This window comes from Nothobranchius furzeri, chromosome 18 (assembly GCF_043380555.1).
Source record: "Nothobranchius furzeri strain GRZ-AD chromosome 18, NfurGRZ-RIMD1, whole genome shotgun sequence".
NCBI classification, from domain to species: Eukaryota; Metazoa; Chordata; class Actinopteri; order Cyprinodontiformes; family Nothobranchiidae; genus Nothobranchius; species Nothobranchius furzeri.
This window is the reverse complement of record NC_091758.1, coordinates 20,210,436-20,230,351: the sequence shown is the minus strand read 5'-3', so window position 1 is coordinate 20,230,351 and position 19,916 is coordinate 20,210,436. Positions and strand designations below refer to the sequence as shown.

Genomic DNA, 19,916 nt, shown 5'->3' with positions numbered 1-19,916 from the left:
AAATATTACTGAGTAGTTGTCTCACTCTTATTTAAACACACATTTTAACTTACCTTGTACTTTGCCAGCTGAGCCTTCTTCTGGTAGAGCTCAGCTTTAGGCTCCAAACTCGGCCCTAAAAGGTTCTTGGTCTCCATCACCCACTGGGCCTGGGCTTTGTATTTATCCATAAAGTCTTTGGAGAGTGAGATGCACTTCTCATGGGAGCTGTGCTCTGTTCGTAGAGCTACCATTAACTCCTCTAGCTGAAAAAGTCGAGACTCCACCTCCTGCTTAAGCTGATCTGCTTCAGGTTCTTCCAAAAATGCCATTGCATGCTCTGTTTTCTCTCTCATTGTCTTCAGATATGTGTGACCCTGCTCCATGTCAGCCTGAAGAGCCTGAAGTGACATCAGATTTGAAACTGGATTGTCTGGGAGATGAGACATAAAACAGGATATGCATGCAGATTTATCAAAACATACCTCCAGTTTCTTCATCTTTCTCTCCAGGGTGAGGCGGTCTGCTACATTAACACTTATAGCCACAGAGCTGAAATTATTCTGAGCCGTGTTGAGCCACTCTGAGAAGGTGGTGAAGACACACTGAGCTTCTTCAATTGAAGACACTTCCTCCTGGAGCTGTTTGATTGTTTCCTGACAAATAAAATAAAAAGGTCAAGCTTGAGGCAACTGAATTGATATAATCTATATAATTATTACAAAATTACAACAGTAGGTTTTAGTTTTTATATATAAACGCACAACAACGTCTATAATTCTTGAGTTTGTGAATGTGCATTTTCACACCATTAACATAATTTATAGCATAATGAAGATGATGTTACCAGTAAATGCAGAAGCAGGGCATGATAGCGGGATGTTATCTGGGTGGCTCTGGTACTGATCCGGCTACTTATATGTGTCTCGTCCAGAACTTGCTGAGCCAAAAGAGTCAGACCTTCCATTTCTTCTTGATAAACAAGAACTTCCTCCTGCCAACTCTAAAAACAGCAAAAAATATTTCTAATCTCAGATTTTAGGATTTATCGCATCTTAATTAAACAATTTAAGTTGATAAAATATTCATTAAAAACATAAAACCTGGAGCACCTAACTCTAAAGGTTTGACTCCAGCTAAAGCATCCAGTCCCTGAGCCAGCATTTACAACCGCAGTCACTAAACGTGCTACAAACTAAAGTCCTTCCTTGTGTATACAAACCTTGATCATCTGTAGCTGAGCGCCCTTTGTGGCCCGATCCGACCGTCGATGAGTTCGTATGTGTGCTTTGGTTTCCATGCCTTTCAGCCAACTGTCAAGAAGCTGGAACTTCTGCTCCATCTGTCGTAGTTTGGCTAGAGCGCTGTTCAGCTGAGCGCGGGTGTCGGCCAGCCGAGCCTGGTAGAGCCTCCACTCCTGCTGAAGCATTTCCAGAGCTCTTTCCTCTATCTGAGGCAGACCCCAGGGAGTGACAGGCTCTCTGCTCAGCAGCAGGGTGTTCAGTAAGGCCTGGCCCTCTGTGCAGCACAGCTGAAGCTCCTGTAAGATCAGAAATTAGCCAGACTGCTCTTCAAACTTTGGATGGAAATACTAAGTTAAATTGCAACCACATTAAGTCATGATTTTTATGCAGACCTGCAGCTTTTGGATGGTATCCTCCAGCATATCTACATCTCCTTCCAGCTGAGTGTAACAGCCGAGCATCTCTTGCTCTTGTTCCAGCCACTCCTCAAAAGCATGAAGGTCCTGCTGATACACTTGATGAGCCTTCACCAGATCTTCTGCTTTGCCAACTGACCTCTGAGGAACAGCATGTGATAAGATTATAGCTTATTCTTATATCTAAATATCCCCTGCCACCATAAGCAAAAAGGTGAGGAATACATGCTCATTTGTCTGCAGTTTTATTAAAATATGTCATGAACCACCTGAATAGATTTTATACAACTTGTAGAAAGTCTTTGATTAATGTTCACCTCTAACTGATTAACTTTTGGATTTAATCCCATTCAAGATAATCAGAGATAATCGACATTAGCAAATAAAAATGGCTACAACCTAATGCAATAGTAGCTGAAAGTCATTTCCAGCCCATCCTCTGACTGCCAAAAAGTGATGTTAGCTGAAATAATGAACATTATGGGAAGTTTTGACTTACACTGTTACAAGTCCGTCAGTTCCGAACATTGCAAGATTTTACTTTAAAATGCTTGTATTTGTATGGACCTGCTCTTAAATAAACATCCTATTTTTAATTAATACATTACAAATATATAAAACATCCTAAATATTATTTAGTTTATGTATGAAATCATGTAAAAATAAATGTATTGTTACAGAAATTTTTTTTTCAAGTTAAAGGTCACAAAATTGACATATTATGCTGGTCTTTACCATAGCATTGTCTTTGGCGCTGTTATAACGCTCCTGGAGTTCTTGCAGCTCCAGCTGAGTGACGTAATTCTCACTTATGCTGGCACTTTTTGCCGTGATGGTCTCCAGCAGAGTGTTGTGGCTCAGCACTTCCTCATACAGCAGCTGAAAAAAATCAATTTAGCTATGAATTTTGATCCAACTGGAACCATTAACCATCAATTATGTTAATGACAAATAGTGAACAACATTGCAAAGGTTGAACTACCTTTGCTTTGCTCAGGTTAGCAGTTTTATCTCTCATCTCTGGGAACTGTTTTTCAGTGAGATCGAGACCCTCCTCCACCCGCTCCATCCAGGCCACAAACTGGCGAACGTCCTCCTGGTAACTCGTCCACTGGGACAGAGAACCTTCCAGCTGACTGTTGGTTTTGCACAGCAGAGCAAACGGCGACGGTTGTAGTTATTTTATGAACCGTGTTCTGAATATGACACCATCCAGGACATAAAGAATAAACCTTTTGCACAAAATAGCAGCAGAGAGCAAAGCATCCCAGGAGTCCTTCAGGTCCTGGATCTGGTTCTGGATTAAAGGAGCTCCATCAGCTGAGGTATTCCTCTGAACCGATTCTCCTCTTGTGAACAGCAACTTCAGCTGGATCTCCTTCTCTTGGCGAGCCGTCAGCAAAGCCTGCAGCAGCAACCATCCATTTGCTTTTATTACAATACAATACTCGCTGTAGGTCAAATTTCTATTTGAAGTGACGTTTGCGTACCTCCAGCTTTATCATCCGGCTATCCAGAACATTTTTGTCAGCAGTAGGGGTGCTGTAGGTCTGCAGCATGTGGCTGGTGTCCACCACCCAGTTCTGCAGCTCCTTAAGCCCCTGGGAGAAAAGCTGGTGCTCGGTGACGATTCGATCGATCCGAGACGTCTTTTCCTGCAGAACAATAAGCAAAACCATAAAAAAAATGTTTTTTGAAGATTTGAACGAGCACAATATAACATTTTCTAACTTTAAAAAAAGAAAAACATGAAGACAATAGGTGAATGATGATGAATTAATACCTTTACTGCATGCCATCTGTAAAACAACACTAGGTCAGAACTCTGTCCAGCCTAATGCCTCAGCTACACCCCCAGAGTCCCGGTGCACAGGCAGGTAGGTTTACCTTAGTCAGGTTGGTTAAAGCTAGGTACTGAGCAGAGAGCTGCGAGACACGGTGCACAAAACCCTTTCCGGCCGAGTGTTCATCCAACAACAGCTGGGCCTTCTCTTTTAGCCTGCTCAGCTGAACCTCATGAGAGGCTAACTCCTCAAGCACAGACTGGAAGAGCACAAGCAAGTTATCAAAGAGGCATGCAAGCTGAACCAGACACTTACATTCAGACGAAGAAAAGGTTGTTAGAGATGGAAAAATGACAAAAAGACTATGAGAAATTTGGCTGCAGTGAAGCTGCTGGTCACAAAAAGTCATCAAGCCATCAGGAAATAGTCAGTCGCAGTTTCATCAAATTATTTATTCTAAAAGCTTTGTTTTAATCAAACAGCTACAGCAATTGATTCATACCCTATATAGTGATAAGCAGACATGAGATTAGCAAAGAAAACCAGAAAGTATTGGCAGATAGCAAAAGCATTTGGCTCCCTAGTTAAAAAAAACACAAAATGCTAAATGTTTTAAGAGCACTCAGGTTTTGGTTATTGCACCTAAACATGGTTGCTGTGACTCAGAGCGTGGTGGATTTTAGTGATCAGCACCTGTAGTTTGTGAAGCTCCAGCTTCTTGGCTGTGAGATCATGAAGCCTCGTGCTGCTCTCCTGCACAACCAGCTCGGTGGCATTAAAACACTCCTGAAGAGGCTCTGCACTGGCCTCAAAATCCTTCATCTGAGCAATGAGGTTCTGAAACAAACAAATGAAAAAGGGCTGATGAGAAATGTCCTTAATATGAAACATGTAGCTAAAGCTCAGAGGCATTTCTAGTAGCTGAGGAGGGAGATATAAAGCTCACTTGCAGACTTGACTCTCTGTTGTGCAGACTAGACATGATGTTTTTCCAGTCTTCTCTGGCAGAGTTCATTTTACCTCGAACCGCATCTGTTTTATCTTTGGCTGCAATGGTCCAGAAAAGCTCACCGTTCACAACCACAGAGTTCAGCTTGGACTGACCTTGTTCTTTGTCACTGAGAAACTCCTGAGAGGAAACAAAGACAGCTAATAAAACTCTTGGGTTGGTTGATTGTAGCAGCTAGTTTTTGTTTCATAACAAGAGCACATATTGGTGTAAATAATTAAAATATCACTTGGTTTGCTTTTAAAGCCAGCGAGAATGAGTGTTTGAATGTTACATGACCACTGAAGATTGGGTACCTGAATCTTCTGCAAACTGGATAAGGCCTCGTTGAGATTTTGAGGAGCATCAAAGCACTTTGCTGTGTTGATCTTGGCTTTGACCAACCACTGCTGGAATTCTCTAAAAGCAGAGCGACACCCTTGCTCCAGAACTTTCTCTTTGCTCTGGCACTCTCTGGTGGCTTGAAGACTCAGACTGGGGTAAAAAAAATCAGTAAAAAAAACAGATGCACATTCAGTCTGTAACTTGCAAACAGATTGATGTTCTCCATGAAATAAACAGATTTAAGATGACATGTGAGTGAATACTCCCTAAAACTAAACATAGGTGAGGGTAAACTGGTTACCATGTTGTTTTATTCTGACCTGTTATAATCTTTAATGAGAGCAGACACTCTCTCAGACTGGGTTCCCATTTCTCTGGAAAATCGACACAAATCATTGAGTTGAGTCTTCAGACGATCAGATATGGTCTCAGCTTTGATCAGTTCCTCCAAAGTTTCCTGCATGGAAAACACATTTGAAGTGAGAACAGCAACAAACCAATCATAAACCTTTAAAAATGTACGTTACATGCTTTAGTCTATGAAGTGTCTATAGTAAAGTATTACAGTAAAGCATAGAAGCAAAGTTTTCCCATCCTTAGCATTTTGGTTTGACTTTATATTTAGATTTTATACCAAATAACTGAATGCCACCAAACATGGCGTACCTTAGCTATCTCCCAGCCTTTAACAGCTTCCTCCCCATCATTCTTCCTCTCTGCTTGGGCCAGTCGTAGCCTACAGTCTTTTAGCTGGCGGCTGAAGTCCTGCAGATCCTGCTCCAGCTGTGCTGACAAACTACTGAACTCCTGTTCTGAACTTGAAATCTGTGAGAGCGCAGTTTCCAGACTGGCACGTGTCTGTAGCGCCCCACGCTCCCACTGCTCCCATGATGACAACAAGGCTGCTTCCTCTCGCTCCAGAGCCTCATACCCGCCGGAACTGGTGTAATCTCGAGCCACCGCCCCACATCTCTGAACACGGCTCAGCCTCTCTCTGCCTCGCTGCTTAGAGTCCAGCAACTCCTGCAAAACATAACTGACCATTTTAATAAATGAAGTAACTTGATGACAGGAAAACCGATTCCACTTGTGTCAAACGTATCTGGGTTTTAAATCCAAATAAGCGGGCCTGACAATCATTATTAAAGTTTCATTAACATGCAGCCCTTTCATCACCTGCACTTTGGAGAGCTTTCTTTTAACATTCATAGAGTCTCCTGACAGATCGGACCAGCGTTGAAGTTCCTCTTTTGCTGAAACAAGCCAGTCGTTGAAGTCTCTCACAGCATCAAAGTACTGCTCATGCTCAGACACTATTTTCTGCATGGACTGCACTTTACCCTGTGGAGCACAAAGACACCATACACACACCTGGATTAATGGGTGCACACTGCTGTTACACTATGAACATTTTTTTATTGTATGTATTTATGTTCTAGCTCTCATCCCTGCTAGGGCAAGCAGCATGGGAGTTTTTCACCTAATTAGTAATTTAGAATCACATTGTCCAAAAAAAAAAAAAGCTCAAACTTGAGATTGTTTTCACACACCTTGACTACAGTTGATATATCAGCAAAGTGTGCATTGAGCTCTGCTCTGGACTCCGGCCCAAACGTCTGATCACCAGTTTTTTCGTGCAACTCCACAGCTTTCTCCGTAAGGCGTGACAGAGCTGCAGCATGAGTGTCCACATCGGCTTGGATGGCCCTCAGCCGCTCCAGTAAGGTGCACTTCTCTTTGAGGCCTGGTTGTTGAGGCAGAGTCATCCCCACCTCTTGATCCACTGACTCCATCCACTGCTGCAAATGGCTCTTATTTTCCAGGAAGATGGTCCACTGGGTCACAGTCCACTCCAGACGACTATGAATAATGGAAGCGTGTTAATAAATAATGTAGCATTATCTATATGTTACCTTGATTTAGAAACTGTCCTGCCAACAGCTTAGCTGCAATGTGGAAGAGAGCACGTTTCCTACCTGTGGCAACTCATTGCAGTCATTAGCATATTGGCCCATGTATCCTTCAGGTTCTGAAGCTGTAAACAAATGGTCTCCTGCCCCTCCGCTCTGCTGTGCTTCAGAACCTGTTCTCCTTTTCCTGCTGCCATGTTGAGCTTCACTTCCCCCTCACCCTTCATTAGCAGGATATCCTTCAGAAACAAATAAACTATGATCCCACCAGGACACCATTTCTGTGATTAAAAATATGTGGAGAAACCACAAGGTGCAGAGCACTAACTTGTACAAGGCCAAGTCTCTTTTCCAGAGTTTCCTTGTTGCCAACGGTGCTGTTAAGAGAAGTCAGACGCTCCTGGACACCATTAAGCCAGCCCCAGGTGGTCTGCAGCGTCTCTTCAAAGGCTTGTTGCTCTTGTAACGTAAGTTGGCAGCTGTGCAGCCGCTCCTTCACACGCCTCAGCAGGGTCTGGTGTTGTGACTGCAGCTGAGCTGAAACTCTTGTCTCACTTCCATCCCCTCGTCCACCTTCGTTTAGAGCCTGTCCCTCCTGACAGAGACGCTCAAACGAATCCCTGCATGTAAATAAGAACAGTCACATCAGAAAATGTTTGAGGGCCATTAGTAAATCATTATTAGGAAGTCTTTTAGGTGCATTAAAAGTCGTTTTTTCCTGGTAAATCCAGATGACGCACCTCTCTTTGAGCACCTCCTGCTGGTACTCCTCCACTTGATCAAGCACAGCTTTTTCATGGCCACGTTGTTTGGTTTCAAGCAGATCTGTAGTCATTCGGTTTTCCATGTGTTCCAGCCACCACCTCAGCTTCTTGAGGCGACCCTCAAACCTGCAAAAGGTCCAACATGTCTTCTTCATAAATGTTCTTATAAAGGGCGTACATGCTTACTTTTAGCTCTAACTTGCTGCTGGTACACTTGTATGACCCCTCAGTGGGACAATAAGTGATATTTCTATTCGTGTTCTACTCCAGTAGTTTATGTACCCCTTCATGAGGGACGCACTGTCCTCGAGGATCTGCTGGTTCTGCCTGCACTGTTCCACGAAGCCATCCCAGTCCTGCTGGATGGATGAAAGGTGCTGTTGGACCTGCCCAGCGCTACCTTTGGGAAGATGAAGAAGCAGCTTCTCGCCTTCTTCACAGACTTGAGTGAGCCTCATCTCACCCTCCTCCACTCGATCCATGGCACCCTGAGAGACAAACCACCTCAACCTAAATTCTAAGTTTCCTTAGCTTATGGAACACCTCACCAACATGTTTCCTCTCCCAAAAATCTGTTTATTCTAGTTTTGCATCCAGCTTCACCTTGAGTTTCTGTAGTTTACGTTCCACAATTTGCGTGTCTCCTGATCGATCAGAGCATTCTTTCACTATCTCTCTTTGTTCTGAAAGCCAGCGGTGAAACTCCTGGACAAGATCTAACGATGGGAAGAAGGTAAATTAATGCTTGAACTGAAAACCATCAAAAACTGACATTTTCTCCCCAAAGAAGAAATGATTTTAGCTCCAGCCTCCTTTTAAAAGGAATGTAATGGATCATTGTTCATTTCCACAGAGACTTCTTACCACTGAACTGTTGCTGGAGACAGTTTTGCAGTGAGTTGAGCGTCCTGGCAGAAAGCTGGTTCACAGACTCATAAGTCTTAATGAGATCGGTGAGAGACGAGCCCAAACCAGCCAGTTCCTCTGAGGGGTATTTTCTACACAAGTTGTTTAGGCTCTCTCTGGTGCAATCAATACTGCCTTGCTGGTTCTGCAGCTCCTTTTGAAGGTCCTGCCAGACGTGTTCAGAAACATAAGCATCAGAGTTCTAATCGAAACAAGAAGCAAGCTTTAAATATATTTTCTGGTTTTTCACCTTGACTCTGCAGATGTCCTCAGGATCTGATCCTGTTGGAGAAGACACCAAAGAATCTTCCATACTTCTGAGCCACGCAGACATCTGTGAGATGTAGTCTTCCAGTTGTTTACGTTGGGAGCTAAAGTCAGTCAGGTTTCCTCTGACTTGTTCATGGAGAGTCTGAACAGTGTTGATCTTCTTCTGCAGGTCGTTTTCAAGCACCTGGTTTTTGTAGATTTGTGATAGTGAATAAAATATGAGTTGCAAAAGTAAATAATCATGATGAATAAAACCCTAAATTAGGATGATATTCATCTTAAGCACCTGTAGTTTAGCAGGAGTCTCTTGACACTGACTGCACTTCTTCAGTTCTGACACTTTGCTTTGCAGAATTTCGATTTTCTGCTCCTTTTCAATCATTTCTGTCTGTGAATGAGATAAGAAAAGCACACATTACAGCCTCTCTAGGGTGAAAATCTGATTTTGATATATCTATTTAAGACAGATGGTGTTTCTCAATGCCAAGGAACTTCACCTTGATATCTTGGTTCTGCCCCGGTTGCCTAGGAGATACATCATCAGGAACCGCCAAGGCGTGTTCCAATTTTCGTGTGCTATCGAGGCATCTGTTCTCTGTTTGTTAGCCGTTTAGCTAGCTGAGCAAGGATATGCGGGAGGTGTCTTGTAGCCTAGCCTTGGACAAGAATTTCCCAGAATACAGTGCGTTTTTTTTTTTCAAGTTTAAATGTAGGTCATGTCTATTGGGTTGATATTTTAAATGTTTTTTTATATCCATAGCAGTTCGCTATGGTTGGTTAGTTGCTTAGTAGTTGCAGCTTTAGTGGCTAGCGTGTAGTAACTCGTTTACATATTTAATTTAACAAATATATACACAATTTAAAAAGTAAAAGACTCATATCTATATTGAAACATACGTATAAAATATTATTATCTCCCTTGTCACGTGATGTTACGTGACCGCGACGGAAGCCATGGTCACAGGATTCAAGTCTGTTCCATGTAACCATTTTCTTTGACCGAGGAGGGACAGTGTCCTCTAAAGCAAGGCGCCTTGACATTAAGAAACACCCAGAATGTTTTGTATAAACTAATCAGATAAAATAATTGATTACAACAAATAGATTTTCTAAGATAGTACTTGTAGTGTTGAGAGCCTCAGTGACACTTTTTGACTGTTGTTGAAATTGCTCAGGCTGTCGTTGAGTTCAATCACACTGCTGCTCATCCAGCTCTCTATGTCCTCGTTTATTTTACGGATATCATCCCACAGACCAGAACTCTGTCGCAGGCGATGAATGTTGTCATCTATTCTCTCGGACATCTAAAAATACATAAGATAAATATAAAAATCATAGTAGCTGCTAAAGAACAACAGTGGCTTTTGTTTTGTTTTAATTCAAAGAGCCCAAACTAAATAAATCACATGCTGAAAGTGTATGCATGGATCAAATATATTAGCAGGTTAATTGATCATTTTAATCATCAAGAGCACCTTACATCTAGCCACTGATCAACAGTTGTTTCCACATCTTTCCTCAACAGTTCACTGTCACACTCTGGGATCTTCTTCAACTCAACCACCAGCTGTTTTCCTTTCCCAGAAAACTGATCTAAGTCATGCTGCTTGCCAGCAATCTCAGCCTTCACTGTCTCATGCTGCAAAGAGAATAGAGACACCAAACCATTTCAGTATCCAGAAGATGTAAATAAACAATCATAAAGAAAAATACATTGTACATCTGGGATTTCATAATGGAAAGATGTTTGGTTTTGTTGTCACACCTTGGCCAGTGACCTTTTGACTTCCTCGTGATCCTTCAGAACTGAACTTATCTCCATCAGAGGTTCGGAGCTCTCAGTAATGCTGCTGATGGTTGTTTTGAGGATTTGGTATTCTCTCATAAGCTCAGAAAGAACATTACACTGTTCCTGACTAAAGTAGAAAACAAACATAACTTTACACCTGCTAAAGGTTCACAATAGAAAATCATTCTAAACATGTTTCTCACTGCTGCTGTACCTCTCTGTAATGAACTTTTTGGTATCCTCCCACGTCGTTTCCAATAAGCTAATTTCCCTCAACACCTCTCCAGCCAGTTCTGCATCCTTCTGAGCCAGCTGGTTGCCTTTCTCCCTCAGCCACTGATCCTCGTGCTGGTGGGACTGGAGCTCATCTTCCAATTGGTTAAAGAACCGAAGTCTGACAAAGAGGCACAAAATGTTGCTACAGCTGTTCTTAAGCCTTTATGCAGTAATGAATCTTGTTGAACCTTACCGCTGCTGTAGACCATGCAGACTGGGCTCTTTGAGGGTCTGATGGTCAGCTTTCTCTTCAATGTCCTCCACAGCTTTGAGCAGTTGCTCCTTCCGTTGTCGAAATGAAGCCCACAGAGCACCCAAGGCCTCTGCTTCACTTTGCTTAGAACCAAGCAAGTTCCTCACCGCGTCCAACTCAGAACTGAGGGAATCAGCCAGCATGCGACACGACTTACGAGATGCACCTTCAGCACCAATGTGGAGATGACCTTTGCAAAGACTGCTGTCCAGGTTGACGGCAAGAGATTCAAGCTGACTTATATCTGGAACAATAGTAGCTAGCTCCTGCTGCAGCTCCTCTACCCTTCCACTGTCCCAGCTCCCAGCACTGTCCACAGTCTGTCTCAGGCCACGCAGCACTCCTGAGGCCACATTGTGGGTCTGCAAAAAAGTCTCCAGCCTTTCCAGGCATTCCGACTGAAGCTCGGTTAAGTGCTGAGCTTCCGTGTAAGGCTGCAGACAGCTTTCTACTCGGTTGTGGAGGAGCTGGGCATCAGACGGCTCACAAACCTGACAGAGCTTTTCGGTCTGCTCCTCCAAGCTCTGTTTCTCACTGGACTGCTGCTGCAGGGCTATCTCAGTCTCCTGTGAGAGGAGATGATAAAAGATCAGAACCCACCTGCCTGTTGAGTTTTAATGGACGCCAAACAAGCAACATTGGTGTGGAGAAACGTAAAAACTCTGATGAGCTGTTACCTTTACTTTTGTGGCAGAGGACTGCAGGTTGCTCATGTTGATTGGAGAAGTTAAAAGCAGATTAGAAAGTGTGGTATCGCTCCACTCTGAGAACTTAAGAAGGGCCCGGTCGAACTGCTCCACCAACGAAATGTGGCTCTGAAGCTCTGCGATTCTGAGAGATTTAAAAAAAACCTGTAAATTAACATTATTTTAAACGATGTGAGAGATGTCTGCCTTTTTAAAACCTAGGCAAGTTTCCTACATTGGACTGCAGTTAAGACTGAAAACACATTAGAACAAAGTAGAGTGATATGAAACAAGCTTCTTTAAATAGCAGAGAGGTTTCACATCAGAGCAGGAGAAAACATCGCCGCACCTTTTGGGAATGACTTCACGTTGGATGAGTAGTCTGTTTTGTAGAGTCTTCAGCTCTTCTTTCAGCAGATGGACTCTGTCCTCAGGTGCAGTGGGACAGAGGGCATAGCCCAGAGACACCAGGTCAGCATGAGACCTCTCGAGGACCTGTACCTCTAGCTGCAGGGCCTGAACGGAGACCAAAGGGCCAGATCATTGATCTACTGATCATTTGCTGGTTAACATGGTACTTTGTGTACATCCTAGGTTTTACCTGCATATCCTGCACCTCAGAGTGTAGCTTGGCTCTGTCAGCTGACAGATACTGACTCTCAGGTCTGGATGCTGATTCACTTCTCTCCAGGCAGGAGACAAAGTTTGATAACTGCTTATCATACCTGAAACAGTGAAAATCCAATTGAACTATAAATCATAATGTTTTTAACACCAGATATTTTCTGTTGAATTATTCATACTTTTGCCAGAGAGAGAGCAGGTTCTCCAGAGCGCTCTGTTTGTCCTTTGCTTCCTGTAAGGCCAGCTCATAGCTGGTGTTTAGCTCTGTCACAGTCCTCACTGCTTCCTCCTTGTCACTGATCCGTCGAGAGCTAGCTGAGAGTGTCAGTAAGGTTCCTTTCAGCAGCTCCAGACCCTGACAGATATCCTGAATGACAACGGCAGGTAACAAAGACCATCATTAACACATAAACAAACAGCTAGCAATGCTAGTTTTCCCCACTTTGAACTGAAAATACTTTAAATTGGTAAAAAAAAAAATAATAATAAGTCCATACCATGTGGCTTTGAATAGCTTTGTAAGTCTCTGGTGAAGAGGAACAGGACTTAATGGGATCCTCCAGTTTAGTGCGAAGCTCATTAAGAGAATTTTGTACCTGACAGAAAATCTAAATCAAACGTCTGTTTCCATCTTCTTTAGTACTCTGCATCAGTGAGTATATTCACCTCTCCTAGGTTAAGCTTGAACTTCTGCTGGTGAGAGGAGCTTTCCTCCAGCTGACCATCAAGCTGCTGGACACCCTCCTTCAGCTCCTCCCAGTACCTGCCGATCTGTGTCAGTCGAGCCTTGATGCGAGCTGCTTCTCCTGAGGACACAAACTGGGCAAGCGCCTGGGAGTCCGCCTCCAGCTGAGAAAGAAGCTCAGCTCTGTTCTGAACTTCTGTCCCAACAGCCTGACATGACAAACAATAAACAAAACATAATCTATTTGTTTTTTGTTGAATTTTGTCAAAAAGCTAGATTCACCAAAAAATAGAACTCATAACAATAACAGCTGGACAATAGCGCACGCATAACACAAAACAACAGCTATTTAGATTTTTAATCATGAAAATATAAATTATTAAATGCAATTAGAGGTTTAGAGATGTCATGGGAGAACCAGCTAATTCATTTTCCTCAATCAGAGATAATTAACAGGCCAGAAAGGCATAAATAGTAATTATTATGGTCTCAGAACAAGCCGTCTATAACCTTAACACAAGATGATGTCACACTTAATCAGACTGAAACTTTTGCACTAATCATTCTTAAAGGAACCCAGGACTTATAAAAAATCACTTTAATGAGCAACTCTCAGGTTTATGAGAGAAAAAATAATTCAGCAGCTTTGCTCGAGCAACCACTCGTGTCTCTGTGTTTTTCGGCACTTCTGCTAAAAACTTCCTTCTAAGGGCAAACAAGAGTGTAGAGTGACGAAAGCTCGAGGCTCTCGGCACTGAAACTATTAAGTTAAACAAAAACCACAGACTTCATGAATGACTCCGCTTATCGTTTTGTCATGGTCTGTGTCTGCATCTTTCCCCATGTGTCTCCTGATGTTCTCCATCCCTTGTTAGATTCCCATTTTGTGTCTCATAGCGCCCTCATGTGTCCTTTGTCTGCGTCTTATTTATGTTTCTTCTGTTTGTTGCCCTTCTCATTATTCCCCTCAGGTCCAGTGTTCTGGGAATTTCTCCTACCCGGTAAACCATCCTACCCGTTGTTCCTGAGCATGTGCGCACATGCGCACAACACAAAAAGGGAATGCTACTCCGTTGTCATATTTGCAGGGAAATAGGTAAGTTGTAAGTATTAGTACTTTTTATTGACGTTGATACTTGATTTTTGGGGTTAGGGTTAGGGTAAGGGTTAGGGTTTGTGTCATGTAAAACACCGTAAAATTATCCTACGGTAGGACGTTTTGCCAAAGTAGGATGTTTTCTCAGAACACCGGCATTCATTCAGTCGTCCCCAGCCCCTCCAGTTGTAGCTCCAGCCTCTTTGTCCCCAGCTCAGTGTATGTGTGTGTGTGTAAGTGTATGTGTGTGTTAGTGTGTGTGTGTGTGTGTGTGTGTGTGTGTGTGTGTGTGTGTGTGTGTGTGTGTGTGTGTGTGTGTGTGCTTGTCCTCCCCCAACTTAGTGTATGTGTGTGTATGAGTGTATGTGTGTGTTAGTCCTTCCCTCAGTCTTTAGGTTTAGTTTTGTGTTTTAGAGCTTTAGGTTTAGTTTTAGGTTTATCTGCCCTCCTCTGGTTCTGTTCCCATTTAGCTTATTGTAGTCACCTGTTTTCCCTTCAGCCCTCACTCCACACACCTGCTGCTCGTTTCCCTTATTGCTCCTTCCTGTCTATATAAGCCCTGTCTTGTCTCTGTGTTGTGTCGGTCCATTGTATGTTGTTGTCAGCGTTGTTTTGTGCTCTATGTGAGCTTTGCGTCTCGTCTCCAGCTTTGTGCTCTAAGTGAGCTTTAGTTCCAGTCTCCAGTTTTTGTGCTCTATGTGAGCTTTTGTTCTCCTGATTCAGGACTTTTGCTTTTGGCTTCCTGCCCCTTTTTGGATTTTCAGTTCATCATCCTAAATAAAGGATTTACTTTTAAAATGCTCCTGCCTCGTGTCATCTGAGATAATCTGCATCTTGGGTCCTAACCACCTCCGTGCTCTCAACGTGACACGTTTATGTTGAAAATAAAATGTTGGTGTGAAGGATCTGTTAATGCGTGGGGAAAGCCCACTAGAGCCTTACTGGTTAGAAAAGTGCTATGCTGGTTTAGTGGCTGAAGCAGCTTAATAACACAAACTACTGTACCTTAACTCTTTTCATCTGTTCTTCAAGAGGCAAAGTAGTGGATTTTACAACGTCTAGCTCTTTTTCCTTTTCAGATATCCATACAGAAAATGCTTCAAATCCAGCTCCAAACCGATCCCATTGGTTTTTCATTTCTTCCAAACTCTTGACCCTGGAGGAAAGTAGTGAGATGATACGCTTTCAGGCACAACATTTACAGAAGGAGTGTGAAACGTTTTCAGGAAGAGCCAAAAAAATAAGTAAAGGTTTATACTGAAATTAAAAGCAAACATTATTTTACTGTGCATTTTTCACTTTTAATACTCAAAAATAGGCCTCATAGTAAAGGAAATCTGAAGATGAATTGATAAAAGGTTCGATCTATATGAAAAAACCAGCCGGAAAGAAAAAATCCACTTTTCTAAAAATGAAATTAGAGGCAGCTCAAATTCACTCCGAGGGCCACACTTTGGACATGCCTGCAGTACAGTAATGCAAGTGTGAATTAGTCAAGTTCCCAAACGTTTTTCAACCTTTATTTCCAGTAGCTCTCATTTGTAAACACAGCTAAAACCTAAAGAGATTAATCTGTGATCTTACTCATCCTTCAGGTCAGCCTCTGCTTTGTCCACCTTCTCACTGAGTGAACGGGCTTGTTGTAAAAGCAGAGTCTTGTTTCTGGGACCCAGCTGGATTTCTCTTGCTCTCTTCAGTAAGGTGTTCATATGTAGGACCTCAGCTTCACACTGCTTCAACAGCACCTATTTAAAAAAATAGAAAAATAAATAATTTTGTATTGGTTTGTAAGATATTTAAACTTATTTAATCTTTAATCCATCTGCATCCCATTTTTACTTTTTACATTGTACATTATCCTCCTTACCCTTGCCTGGTCCAGCTCAACTGCCAGGCTCTCTGGACTGCTGAAGTTCAGGTCTCTGTCCACCGTGGAGTGAGCTTTGTTGACAAACTCATACACGGCTTCCTGCTGGCTGTCAAACTCCTGCCAGGCTGCCAACGTGACCTGGACAAGATCACATTTTATTTCTCTGCTTTTTGATAAAAACCCACAAGATTAAAGAAAATATTAAACTTTCAACATATTTATTGCTCATATTAAACCTTCCCAAATGTGTGCTTTTTCCCTTTTCACTGGTCCATCAAAGCAAATGTAATTACAGCAAACGCGTGCACGCACGCACACACACACACACAGTTGATTGATGGCTACTTCTCTGGGCTGCAGCCCACCTCAGTGGTCAATAACAAAAAATAGGCAGAAATTCCTGGTCAAAGATGACGTTTAATGAAGCGGCAGACCGAACCCCACCATTATGGATGTGCTGCAGAATGCACAGTCATTGTTGGATTGTATACAAGAGAAATGAGTCAGCATATTGGCAGAGACAGCCCAGTTTCTCTGTAAGCACCTCACTTCTCTGACACCGTCAGTGCTGATATTGACTCACTGCCCCCAAGCAAAAATCTTTAATCTGGACCTCGGACACATCCAAACTCAACAAAGTTTATAACTTTTGGTTTATTAACATCTTTTTTAGCTTCTGCATGAGCATGAAAGCATGCTCACTTGATGTTAAAATGTACAAAAGGTTCAAAGTAAGGAACTCTTATGTTGTGTATGAGCAGGGGTACACATAAGCTCTGAGAGTGAGTAGGAGGTGTTGATGGCTGGTACTCACCATTCTGGGATGCGTGTGCGCGTGTGTGTGTGTGTGTGTGTGTGTGTGTGTGTGTGTGTGTGTGCGGGGGGGGGGGGGGGGGTGCACAAAGTTAGAGCTTTCGTGGTTAATCCCCTATGATACGGGAAGATTACGCCAGGAATAAGCTTGCGGCGACCATGCAGGTTGTCTGACGTAACACCGGTATGCTGAGGAGCGCTGGGGCTAAAGAACTGGTCTGAACACAGTTTTTGGGTGCACATGTGCACCTTTTATGCTCATGTACGTAGAGATGTAATTGGAAAAATAAGTGTGTGTGCTTCCCTTAATGTCATACAAATAGAAATTGACCAGCCATACTGTACACATGGTCTCTGCATCCATCGTCACAGCCATAATCGTCTTTCTCCGCTTTTTCTCTCCCATCAAAATCACATACATCCTCCTAAATGTACAGAAAGCATTGTGCATCCAGAACAATGAGGCAGGCAATGCCTTTTTACCAACATACAGGCTGCAAGCAGTAAAATGTGAAGCTGAAAAAAGTCCCAGTACGCTGAGGGATGAAATTTAAAGTGCTGGTCATGCTATTCCTCAGCTATATTTAAAATTTACATGTTTGCAACAGTCTCAAAGAATTTTATTTTATTTATTTTTTGCTGTTATCCATTCATTTTGGAATAAGGGTGCTTCTGTAACATAACAAAATACAGAAAAAGTGATGCACTGCAAATACTTTCCAGATGCACTTTTAGCCCTCTTTACAAAAATCTAAAATATTTCTACACCTCATACAAAACTGAGCATGTGCAGGACAAAACAAGCCACATTACAGAACAATGCCAATATTAGTCTGAACATTGCGCTTAGCTGGATAGAAAAGTATCCAAACAAAATGTGATGCTCCTCTCTTTCACACTGTGGTTCTGTGATTTGGCAGCAAAGATAATAGTCTCTTTGTCATGTTCTGTGTCCCTCTGTCCCCAGCCTCCTCCAGGTTCTCCTCTTATGTCCCATGGTTATTCTTTCATCCTTTGTTCTTTCCCTATTTAGTTTATTGAATACACCTGCCTTCCCTCCAGATCTCACTCACACCTGTCACCTGTTCCCCTGATCACCTCCCTCTGTGTTTAAAAGCCCTGTCTTGTCCCTCAGTGTTTGTCAGTTCATCGCTGTGTTTACGTTGTTCTGTTCCCTCCTGAGTTTTGCCCAAGTCAGTGCTCAGTTGTGAGCTTCTGTTTTTGTTTTGAGATCGCTTGATCAAGTCTCGTCCTTTAAATAAAGGATTTACTTATTTACATCTGCTCCTGTCTAGTGTGTTCTGCGTTTTTGGGTCCTAACCTTCTGCTCAGCGTGACACTCTTAGAGCCGCCCTCTGGTCATTCACACATGAATCAATCAGGCCAATGTGTAATTACACACAGGAAGTATCACACTTCACAGAATCAGCAGTGATAGAAATGTTGTTAGAGCAGAGCGTGGATGGTGCCAGGTCCAACGTCAAGCTCAGCTATTTCTGTGGTGACAGCAGTGAGTAAACCGCATTCTGGTCATGAGATGAAACATCTGTAAATTAGGCACAGATCCTGAAGGTAACTCTGACTTCATTCTACAGTTAAAATCAAGTCATTGTTTCCCAAATAATGTTCTAAAGTTTGTTCACCTTAAAACAATGACAAAGACAGTTCCTTTCTTACTTTTTGTCCTATGTCCCTCTATAAATCAGTTTTCAGAAAATAGCTTTTAAAATGTTTTTTATAAGAAGTTTAATGTTTCACAGCTCACCTCCAGGTTTTGCTCCTGTGAATCCATATTCTGTTCCATTTTGCTGACTGTGTTTTCCAAAGTCTGCAGATCCTGCTGCAGAGTCTCGCCCAGTCCCTCCTCTGCCAGCAGCTGCTGACCTCTGGTGATCAGCTGCTGGACGTCCTTTCTTTTCAACTTCAGGCGCTTTAGCTGTTGCTGTGGGTCAAAGAGGAAAATAAGCAGGGGCCTCATTTATCAAGCTTGCTTACGCACAAAACGGGGTCGGAAAACTGCGTAAGCAACTTTCCACGCAAACTTTGGGATTTATGAAAGAAAACTTAGCGGAAAAATGTGTGCAACTTTAAGTTGACTAAGGACCTGGCTTGCGCACACTTTGGACATAGAGAGCACCTGCAGTGCTGCAGCTGAGAAGGATAAAATGATCAAATCCTGCAGCATTATCACTTGTATGTTTTGGGACAGTTCCGGTCGGTAACAAGATGGCGCCTGTGCTTGGCTAAGCCGCAGTCACCAGCCACTTTTTCAAACTTTTCTCCACTAACCTCCTCTTTTCCACCTTGCTCCTGTCTGGGATCCTCTTAAGTAGTGTTCCTGCTACTATCTCCTATGATTGCCAGACTCTTTTGTCCTGTTCGTTCAAGATCGCCCAAAATGCACCGAGGACGTACCTTCCTGTTTGTTTATCTGAGTGGTGCACTGGCCTGGAGCCAAACGACGATTACAACCATGGCGCCTCCAGCGATGTTTATCCGGTCCCAGGAAAACATCGGAGGAAAAGAGGTAAACGAGCAGGAATCCAGGTGAGAATAAGACTTCTCTTAAAGCGTGGTTTATCTAGTAAACATTGGCCCAATCTCCTAGCTTCTCCTTTGTTTGGCGACTTGAGCGCTACTTCCGCATTCCCGCCAGGCCGCGTTGTGGAGCGGTTTCTCCGGCCAAGTTTTTTAAGGTCGGTTTATCATCATTCCTCAGTGGTTTCTCCTCCTGTTCCCTCCATAAGTGGTTTTTATAAACACTGTGGATCTAACCCTACTAATTTACATCCACTAACTCCAGCTGTTTCTGTAGTTTCTGAGTCCTCCACGTCACTCAGCATGGCTCTATTAAATTCCCCCGCTGTTAACAATAAGACCTTCCTGCTCAATGATCTAATTCTGTCTAAAAACCTGGATTTTCTGTTTCTGACTGAAGTTTGGCAGCAAACATCTGATTATTCTGGTCTGATTGAACTCTGCCCGAGTGGTTATTCTTTTCTGAGCCAGCCCCGGGGTTCTGGTCGTGGTGGAGGCCTAGCTGTTGTTTTCAGAGACCATCTTCCATGTAGCTCTACAACCTTTGGTCACTTTGCTTCCTTTGAACTGCAGCTGATTAAAGTCAGGCGTAAGGACCCGTTCTACTGTGCTGTGGTTTATCATCCACCTGGTCCAAACGGTTCTTTCCTTCAGGAGCTTAGTGACTTTCTATCCTCCAC

The 19,916-nt window shown here is 42.9% G+C and overlaps 1 protein-coding gene across 13 annotated transcripts in view; it reads right to left on the bottom strand.

The window, feature by feature from the left end:
- Window positions 1-19,916, bottom strand: part of syne1b (spectrin repeat containing, nuclear envelope 1b) — an 89,002-nt gene that overhangs the window by 37,577 nt on the left and 31,509 nt on the right. For 12 of the 13 annotated variants that reach the window (XM_054741769.2, XM_054741778.2, XM_015969492.3 and 9 more), the window contains 40 exons: window positions 18,464-18,640; window positions 15,883-16,023; window positions 15,600-15,760; window positions 15,021-15,171; window positions 12,901-13,128; window positions 12,732-12,830; window positions 12,414-12,601; window positions 12,212-12,335; window positions 11,960-12,126; window positions 11,602-11,755; window positions 10,865-11,490; window positions 10,610-10,789; window positions 10,372-10,522; window positions 10,087-10,245; window positions 9,728-9,910; window positions 8,893-8,994; window positions 8,587-8,790; window positions 8,295-8,502; window positions 8,034-8,146; window positions 7,713-7,918; window positions 7,407-7,556; window positions 6,995-7,286; window positions 6,733-6,905; window positions 6,307-6,616; window positions 5,933-6,097; window positions 5,423-5,779; window positions 5,077-5,213; window positions 4,729-4,906; window positions 4,370-4,552; window positions 4,117-4,260; window positions 3,527-3,682; window positions 3,130-3,294; window positions 2,872-3,044; window positions 2,622-2,775; window positions 2,375-2,518; window positions 1,616-1,780; window positions 1,202-1,519; window positions 827-982; window positions 465-635; window positions 54-380 (listed from right to left, as the gene is read on the bottom strand). In XM_054741769.2, the coding sequence (XP_054597744.2) occupies window positions 54-380; window positions 465-635; window positions 827-982; window positions 1,202-1,519; window positions 1,616-1,780; window positions 2,375-2,518; window positions 2,622-2,775; window positions 2,872-3,044; window positions 3,130-3,294; window positions 3,527-3,682; window positions 4,117-4,260; window positions 4,370-4,552; window positions 4,729-4,906; window positions 5,077-5,213; window positions 5,423-5,779; window positions 5,933-6,097; window positions 6,307-6,616; window positions 6,733-6,905; window positions 6,995-7,286; window positions 7,407-7,556; window positions 7,713-7,918; window positions 8,034-8,146; window positions 8,295-8,502; window positions 8,587-8,790; window positions 8,893-8,994; window positions 9,728-9,910; window positions 10,087-10,245; window positions 10,372-10,522; window positions 10,610-10,789; window positions 10,865-11,490; window positions 11,602-11,755; window positions 11,960-12,126; window positions 12,212-12,335; window positions 12,414-12,601; window positions 12,732-12,830; window positions 12,901-13,128; window positions 15,021-15,171; window positions 15,600-15,760; window positions 15,883-16,023; window positions 18,464-18,640 (7,740 nt within the window). The remainder of the gene's footprint in view (window positions 1-53; window positions 381-464; window positions 636-826; window positions 983-1,201; window positions 1,520-1,615; window positions 1,781-2,374; window positions 2,519-2,621; window positions 2,776-2,871; window positions 3,045-3,129; window positions 3,295-3,526; window positions 3,683-4,116; window positions 4,261-4,369; window positions 4,553-4,728; window positions 4,907-5,076; window positions 5,214-5,422; window positions 5,780-5,932; window positions 6,098-6,306; window positions 6,617-6,732; window positions 6,906-6,994; window positions 7,287-7,406; window positions 7,557-7,712; window positions 7,919-8,033; window positions 8,147-8,294; window positions 8,503-8,586; window positions 8,791-8,892; window positions 8,995-9,727; window positions 9,911-10,086; window positions 10,246-10,371; window positions 10,523-10,609; window positions 10,790-10,864; window positions 11,491-11,601; window positions 11,756-11,959; window positions 12,127-12,211; window positions 12,336-12,413; window positions 12,602-12,731; window positions 12,831-12,900; window positions 13,129-15,020; window positions 15,172-15,599; window positions 15,761-15,882; window positions 16,024-18,463; window positions 18,641-19,916) is intronic. The other variant, XM_054741775.2, reaches the window with a different exon arrangement.